This window comes from Pituophis catenifer, unplaced genomic scaffold (assembly GCF_029215685.1).
Source record: "Pituophis catenifer annectens isolate HBS135680 unplaced genomic scaffold, rPitCat1.0.hap2 SCAF_5, whole genome shotgun sequence".
Lineage (NCBI taxonomy): Eukaryota > Metazoa > Chordata > Lepidosauria > Squamata > Colubridae > Pituophis > Pituophis catenifer.
The window spans coordinates 99,723,217-99,731,829 of record NW_027256885.1 but is presented as its reverse complement, the minus strand read 5'-3'; the positions used below and the strand labels follow the sequence as shown (position 1 = coordinate 99,731,829).

The following is an 8,613-nucleotide window of genomic DNA, read 5'->3' as shown; positions in this document are numbered from 1 at the left end:
CTGACCCCCTATTTTCATTGTAACTAATGGCTCAGGCAGGGGTTCTTCCAAGCCTGGTCCCCCTCAATCTGACCGAGTCATGTCTGCCAATCCAATACTGTCCGCTTTCTGCTGCCCTGCGCCCTCTCCAAATCCTCTACCAAAACCCCAACCTGAACTTGTCTGTCCAACCTTCTACTCAAACCTCTCCTCTGTCCTCGTTCTCCCCTTCTCCCAGAGAGCTGCCTACGCATCCCTGACCCAAAATCCGCTCTTCTCATCCCTCTACTTCTCACCATCTGTCTTGGGCATTCCTTTTCCCAAGTAATTCCTTTTCCCAAATAATCTTATTTCTATACCACCCTTCTCCCGAAGGACTCAGGGCAGTGTACAGCCTATTTTGTTTAAAAAACAAGACAAACACCAGAAAGGAGAAAAAAAAGTTTTAAAAGCATATCTTTTCCTCTTTCTCCCCTCCAAAGGAAGGGGGGGGAGAAAAACCCCCTTGCATCCCACTTCGCAGTGCCCCTGCCAACAAACCAGCCTTTTTATTCATCCGTGCCTCCTGCTCTTTCTTCTCCACCTACAGCCCCCACAGCCTCCAAATCATCATCCCCATCATCATCATCATCATCCCCCTCTCCCGCACTCTGACTGCTACCTCTAGGCGAATGACTCCCCTTGACTTCACGCCAGGATCACTCATACGCCTCTGATTTCCTCCTCCACTCCCTCCAGCAGCCCCCTTACTTTTCCTGCCTGCTCAGATACACATAACCCGACTGTTTCAGCCCTACATTGCAATAAATCCTCAGCTTTTTTCAACAGGGCTCTCACCCATTGATCAATATATTGAAATTGATCAGGATATTTATCCTGATTCACTACAATCACTCCCCACAACTTATCCACTGTTCCTTCCCTTAACCATCCCTGACGGGGGGGTGGGGGTGTCAGCCCATCTCCCTTTGTGGCCACACATGTTTACAGGAGAATTTTAATTGATCCTTTGATCCTTTCGGATAGGAAGGGTTGCTAAAATACTTGTCAAAACCTTTTAACATGCATGCCAATGGAGTATTTGGCACGCTCTGAACCCCATCCCTTCTATCACACTGCCATCGACTCGTAGCCCCGGAAACTCACGGCCACTAACGAGAAATGCGACGACTTAACCACCCACACAACCTGACATGGACTTCATTACGGTAGCCACCCCGAGTCCGAGGGAGTGATCAATTCCCTCCGTCTGCCTTCAAATGAGGCAGGTACAATTCTTTTACAATATACTCACTTAAAACGCTCCCACTCCGTAGATTCCTGGCCAGGAATTTGTTCAGACCACCTTTCCTGCACCGCAGGGTTCTTGGACTCGATTAGAGCTCCATCGGTCCCACAGGGCTATCGCTTCTGTCTCCCAGAGACGTATCTCCGCTGCGCCTGGAGAATGTTCAGGAGCGACCTCCCGATGGTCCCGAGGGGTCGAAATGGTCCTCAGCGAAATATCGCCTTGCACCTAGTCCCGGCAGAGTCGCCAGCTGTTGTAGACAAAATAACGAACTAGGCCAAGCTCTTCAATGCAGGAAAGAGTTTATTGCGCAAGGTTCAAACAGTCCAAAGACAAGAAAAGGGTCTGAACGCCGATGGCTTCTTCTGGCCATGTATTTATACAGTTTAAAGGCAAAATTATTACAGAGAGTGATGCATTTCACACGTAGAAGCTACCCTTTAATCTATCTCTAGGAAAGACATAACAGCCCTGTTCCCACAGGCTCAGGTTTTCAGCTCTGGAGCTCAAGACATAACAAAAGGAGATAAGAGGCTAGGAGACGCCTCAAGGGCAATAAGGAAGCAGCACCCCTTATCCAGGGATATACATGACATTTGGGATGCAATAAACATTAAACAACAGAATGTATCTGTTTAGGGTCAGTTTGCCCTTTTACAATTCTGTACCTACGTCAAATACCGTTTGTCATCTCAGCACCTTGGCACGGAAGAAGCACTTCTGTCTTGACCAAAGATTTGGATTTCTAATATTTGAGTTTTATCCCAATATCGAATCTTAGCCTGGCTCAAAACAGTTTCATTGGACATGTGTTAAGAAATTATTGAAATACCTAAAGCACACTAAACATATGAAATTATTGTTAGAACCAACACATACTGATTATGCAGAATTATGTTGTTATGCAGATTCTGACTGGGTGAGTGATAAGAAATCACGTAAAAGTACTTCAGGTTATATGATGTTCTTAAATGGATGTCCTGTTTATTGGCAAGTGCGTAAACAGAATTTTGTTTCTTGTTCATCTACTGAAGCTGAATATGCTTGTGTTTCAGATGCATGTAATTCTCTAACATGGTTTGATGCTTTGGTCACAGATATCTGGACACGTCCGATCCGACCGATCACAGTGATGGAAGACAATGAATCGGTGGTTTATATTTCTGAATCACATTTCACAGGTTCTAGGTCCAGACACATTGACATCCGTTATCAAAACATAAAACAATTAGTGAAAAAAGGTTTTGTTAAATTGCAGTATGTATCTACACATGATCAGATTGCAGATATGCTCAACAAACCGCTTCCAGCAGCTCAACACGAGTATCTGCGTAAGAAGATGTGCCTTATTTGATGATGTACCTGATATTCGCTCAACTGGCAAAACAAGGGGTTGTCACTGCGTTTTTGTATTTACCAGATGAGCTCTTATTTTTGAACTTTCAGACTTACCGTAGCTTGCCAAGTTTCTTATCAGTAAGCTAACTGCGCATGTCCACATTCTTTCACTTTCTTCTATCTTTTCTTTGTTCTCCGGCCAGGAGAGGTGGCCGGGAAAGCTGCCAAGATGTAATTAATTAGCTAGTGAGATGTTTTATTTTCTTTATAACAAATAAATGAGTTTTTCTTAGAAAATATATCTTCGGATTTATTTTCTTAACGTATACTTCAAGGAAAGGTCACAATCCATTTCTCTAAATCAAGGTGCAATTACCCAAAAGCAGAATGGAATTAATTGCCACCCTGACAATGCCCACCAAGCCACGCCCACAAAATCGGTAGGAAAAAAATTGTAGATTTCACCACTGCATTAAGCCAAGTTTCACCTAGCGGCTAGCCTATACCTATGTAGTTGGCTTTTCTTGCCTAAGTGTAAAACCTTGCTTTTCTCCTCCACATTCAATTTCATTCTGTTGGATATGACCAGGGGTTCAAGTCTGTCAAGATCATTTTGGATCCTGAGCTGGTCTCCTGGGGTGTTGGCTGTTCCTGTGAGTTTAGTGTCATCTACAAATTCGAGAGTTCTCCTTCTATCCCCTCGTCCAAGTCATTGATGAAGATATTGAAGAGTCCTGGGCCTGAGACACAACCTCATCAGTCTCCCTCTCCCCCCCCTCACTGTTCAAAACACACAGCCTCATTCATAAGCAAGGAGTATATGTAATAAGATGATTTCAGGTTGCAGCGGACATGACCTCCCTTGTGACTCCACATTTGCCACTGGAAGGTGGCACGGAAGAGTACGGAGATGGCAGCCACCTCTGAATCCTTCGCCAATAATCTTTTGCTTTTCTACATGTCCACCACATGTGGCAGTAGGTGCCCGGTAATTGGTCACATTTCCAGCATTTCGGTGATACATTTCTATACATTTTGGCCAATCTTGCAGGTGGTAGATGCCACCTATAAAACATTTTATACAACTTCTCTTTGTACGCTGTGGCCAGGGTTAATTTCCTATTTCTTTCCCACAATTTGTCCCACTTTTTCAATTCAATATGGTACCCAAAATTCTTTGCCCATGCCACCAGTGTCTATTTAACTCGCTCTTCCTCCATTTTATAGTCTAATAAATATTTATACTTTTTTTGTGTTTTGTTTTGTTTTTTTGCTTTAATTTATATGCCGCCCTTCTCCGGATACTCAGGGCGGCTTACAATGCGTTAAGCAATAGCCTTCATACTTTGGTATATTTATACAAAGTCAGCTTATTGCCCCCACAATCTGGGTCCTCATTTCACCTACCTTTGAAAGGATGGAAGGCTGAGTCAACCTTGAGCCTGGTGAGATTTGAATTTGCAGTAATTGCAAGCAGATGTTAATAACAGTGCTTAATCCACTGTACTACAGGCTCTTGTTGCTTTAATCATTTTCTCATCTGTCCCCAATAGTAATTTATCTAATATTGTTCAATCTCTATTAATACCCCACTTTTTCACATCTTTCATATAGCATGATTGAATTTGTAAATATGCCACCATGAAAGAAATGAATGGACAAAGATTGGCATTCAAACCAGAACTATTTTTTATTAGGAATCATAACAGAAGGTTACAGTAAAGGGTTAACATATTTAATATTGCATATCACAACAGCAGGAAGAATGGTATATGCCCAACAATGGAAGAATGAGAATATACCTCTAGAAAGGGAGATAATAAAGAAAATATTTGATTGTGCAGAATGTGATAGATTGACGCTAGAAGTAAAAAACAAAGGAGAGAGAATGACTGGGAAAGACATGGTAACAAGGTCAGCCAATGAATAGGCATAGCAACTAAATCAGCCAATGGGAGCTAAAACAGAACTAAGTCTGTGCAGAGAATTGAAACTGAAACTAAGCAGTCTGTGCATGCCTGTCTGCTCTGCTGAAATGAAACTAACTGTTCTCTCCTGCCTTGTGTTCTGCCTGTAACTTTGACCACGTTGAAGAATCAACTATTGGCACTGTAAATATTTCATCTCTTATTATGTATATAAAGAAATGAATGAATCCAGCTGAATCAATTATCTGTGTGTGCTTCTGGGTTTGATTTTGGCAAGAAACTCTGACAGATACTTGTGCTATATTTTAGTGTGTCACACCATGTCCAATTTCTTTTTTAATATGATATAAATATTTTTTTTAAAAAAAAAAAGAAGAGTACGGAGATGGCCTTGCAGGAAACAGGTGGCCGCTGTGGGGAAAACATGGGTTCACCCCAGGAAAACAGGAACGGGTGAGCGAGAACCTCACGGCTGTCCTCTCTTGATGTTCTTTTTGTGTCACAGAGGGAGCGAAGGGGAGATGCATTCAACGTCCTGCTATTTGGTCTCAGTAAAGCCGAGCTCTCATATTTCTTGTGCTGGTTGTTTGGTTTCTCAGACCGGTCTACCTCGAAGGACTGATGGTTGGGAAGCCCCAAAGAGTGTCCTTCCAAAGGGACATGGGACCAGGCTGGTGTAGACAGAGGTGGCGGGTCCAGTTGAGAGTAGGGTCTTCCCGTGCCTTTGAAGGAAGTCCTGTCATCTGAAGGGGTTCTCAGGACAAGGAATTGGCTCAGGGGTACTCAGCCACGAAACTCAGACCAGGGTTCAGATTCAGAGTAACAGAGTTGGAAGGGGTCCTTGTAGGTCATCTAGTCCAACCCCTTGCTCAAGTAGGAGACCCTACACCATTTCTGACAAATGGCAGCCCAATCTCTTCTTGAAAGTCTCCAGTGATGAAGCTCCCACAACTTCCAAAGGCAACTTCTGTTCCATGGGTTGATTGTTCTCGCTGTCAGAAAGTTCCTCCTTATTTCTAGGTTGAATCTCTTCTTGTTCAGTTTCCATCCATTATTCCTTGTCTGGGGCTTTGGAAAATAGCTTGACCCCCTCCTCTCTGGGGCAGCCCCTCAAATATTGGAAGGCTGTTATCCTGTCTCCCCTGGTCCTTCTCTTCACTAGACTAGACTATCCCTGCCCAGTTCCTCCAACCGTTCATCATATATTTTAGTCTCCTAATCATCTTGGTTGCTCTTCTCTGCACTCTTTCTAGAGTCTCAACATCTTTTTTAGAGTGTGGTGACCAAAACTGGATGCAATATTCTAGGTGTGGTCTTATTAAGGCTTCCTAAATTTCTTGGGAGTTCCCCTGGTGAGGGCTGGATTCAAACTCAGAACAGACAGGGTTGGGGGGGGAGGGAAGTGCAGGGCTGTGGACTTTGGGAGAGCTGCCACCTTAGAGCAGAGGATCAAGTTGCAGGGCTTTCCGGTGTCCGTTAGAGAAGATAACAGCAGGAGAATTTTTCTCCCTTCTTTTCTTCCTTATACTGCTCTTTGTCTTTCTCCAGCATTTCTTTTGTGTAACAAGGAGCATCTCTGTTCTTCTGCACCAGCTCATCAATCATGGTCATCAGCTGGGCCACCTGAGCATCTCGTTCTTCTCCTTTGGCCTTGTTGTTGAAAGCCAGGTAGCAGTTCCCGCACTGGTACACCTGCTCCTTCAGCACGGCATTTTCCTCGGCAATGAATTTCTCTTTTCCTTCAAGGTCATCTTTCCGGGTGAACAAGAGGATCATGTAATTCTTAGCCTTCAGGCTGAAGATCTCCGAAATCAACTGAGCCACGTCCTTCTCCTCCTGGGTGAAACGGCCGATACTTATCACCTGCAGAATGACGTGCGGACCTGGGGAGCAAAACCTCACGCATTTGCTCACTTCGGCAGCATTTTCCTTAGCCTTCCTGGCTTCTTGTTTCCTGTCAGTTTCAGTGTCGAAAAAGCCTGGCGTGTCAACCACCACAACCTTCCGGCCCCTCCACCGCGTCTCCTCCTTTTGGCAAGTCTTCATGACTGAACTAAAGGACACCCCAAACTCAAAGACTTTCTTCCCCAGGATGGTGTTTCCCGTGGTGCTTTTCCCGTTGCCGGTTCTGCCCACCAGGACGATTCTCCGTTCAGGCCCTACCAACCACAAAAGGGGAGGAGAAGAGAGGAGAGGAGAGAAGAAGGGGAGCCCGGTTAGCAGAGTACGGCTGGCCCATCCTAGTCTGCCCCTTCACCCAAGGACAGGGAGTCCCACCCACCACCCACCCCGGCAGGAGCCAAAGATTTTTACCTTGGATGCCCTCAGCCATGTCCAGAAGTTTCACACAAGGAGCAAAATAGAGGGATTTCTGCCTGAAAAGCGAAAGCAAATCAGCCAAAGGAGAGGCTGTCACGCTGGGAGGCTGCCAGGACCTTCTCCACCCCCAGAAGTCCCGGGGGAGGAATTGGAAGGGTCCAAAAAGAGGGTCACCCCCCTCCTCACTGCCCTTGAGGCAAGAGTCCTCCTCATCCCTCCCCCTCCTTCAGGCTTCAGGAAAGGTGGTCATTGATCCCCAAACACAGTGCTGGAGGGGTCCTGCTCCCCGGATCCCCCCTGCAGCTCTGGCCCGCCTTAATCAATCAGTCAATCAGAATAGAGCCGCAAGGGACCTCGGAGGTCATCTAGTCCGACCCCCAACTCAAGTAGAAGACGTACAGAATGACAGAGTTGGAAGGGACCTCAGAAGTCATCTAGTCCAACCCCCTGCCTTATACCATTTTTTTACCTCCAAGTGCTGCCCAATTGGAGCCCCCCCCCAAACAACGGCCAGCCGTCTCTCCCACTGTCAGCCACTGCCTTACCAGGTCTCAAAGCTGACCCAGCCTCCTTTGCGGTTGGGCTCTTTGGGACCTCTGTGCCCAAATTCCAGGGGCACTGGCAGGAGAGAAGCGGCTGGCACTCCTGAGCAGCTGAGCCGGGGAGGGGAGGGCAGAGAATCAGAAATGGTGTAGGGTCTCCTGCTTGAGCAGGGGGTTGGACTAGGTGACCTCCAAGGTCCCTTCCAACTCTGTAATTCTGTAAGGGTCTCCTGCTTGGACTAGATGACCTCCAAGGTCCCTTCCAAATCTGTGAGTTCTAATAAGCTCGTCTTCCCAAGTCCCGGGGCCGGGGTGGGGTTGACTAGAAAGGGCTTTCCTCAACGGGGGTCGGGGGGAAGGGAGTGTAGGAGGTTAGCACCCACCCCTTTCCTGGAAGAGTGAAATATTTTAGGAAATATGAAAAAGGCAGAATATTATATTTCCCTGGATGAGAAATGGAGAAGCATGTTTTGAAGCAGCTCCCATCTTCCTGCCCCCACCCTTTGTCAATGGGCCATTAAGGCCTGGGCCAGTCTATTCTACATAACAAAGATCTACCTCCTTCAGGCAGAGCCATAGTAGGAATTGCCAAAGATCCAACAAAGATAGGATTAGCCCTCTACACAATAGCAGCAGAAACTCACCACATGTGACCTGGGAAGCATGTGACCTGGGAAGCACATGTGACCATCAGCCAGCAAGGCTAGTTAAGACCCCCACCCCCTGGGAGTCTGACAACCAATCAGGATACTCTTTCGGGGCCCCAAGAAATGTAAAGCCAGAAAGAGCATAAAAACCCATGGACTCGCTGTATTCCTCCCTTTTCTGTTCAGGAACTCAAGCCATGTGATCCTGTTCACCATTAAACCATCTTTCCAAGCAGTCTCCATGTTTCCAGTGTCTTTTTCCCCACTTGGAGCAGAACCCAGAAGGAGATTTCTTCCAACAGGAGGGCAGCAGCCCCTGCGGACTGCAGGACCCAAAACCTTTCTTACAATGCAGGGTCTCCTCCCCCCGTCCATTCATCCTCGGTCCTTTCCGCATGACCCCTCCTCCTCCTGCCTGCGGGAGGGTGATCGCTGGCACCCCCTCCCCGTTTTCTAGCCCCCGGAGACGAGGGAAGGTGAGGCCGGCCAGACACCCACCTGAGACCCTCCTCCAAGACGCAGCTGATGAAGGGGGTGTGTGCGTGTGGGGATTCCCTGCCGGCAAGAGAGCA

The 8,613-nt window shown here is 46.7% G+C and overlaps 1 protein-coding gene across 1 annotated transcript; it reads right to left on the bottom strand.

The window, feature by feature from the left end:
• Positions 1–6,009: 6,009 nt before the first annotated feature.
• LOC139317485 (GTPase IMAP family member 4-like) lies at positions 6,010–6,865 on the bottom strand. Its single transcript, XM_070944553.1, has 2 exons — positions 6,847–6,865; positions 6,010–6,692 (listed from the first exon to the last, which is right to left on the bottom strand). The coding sequence occupies exons 1-2, from the start codon at positions 6,863–6,865 to the stop codon at positions 6,010–6,012; spliced, it is 702 nt and encodes a 233-aa protein (XP_070800654.1).
• Between the last annotated feature and the right edge of the window lie 1,748 nt (positions 6,866–8,613).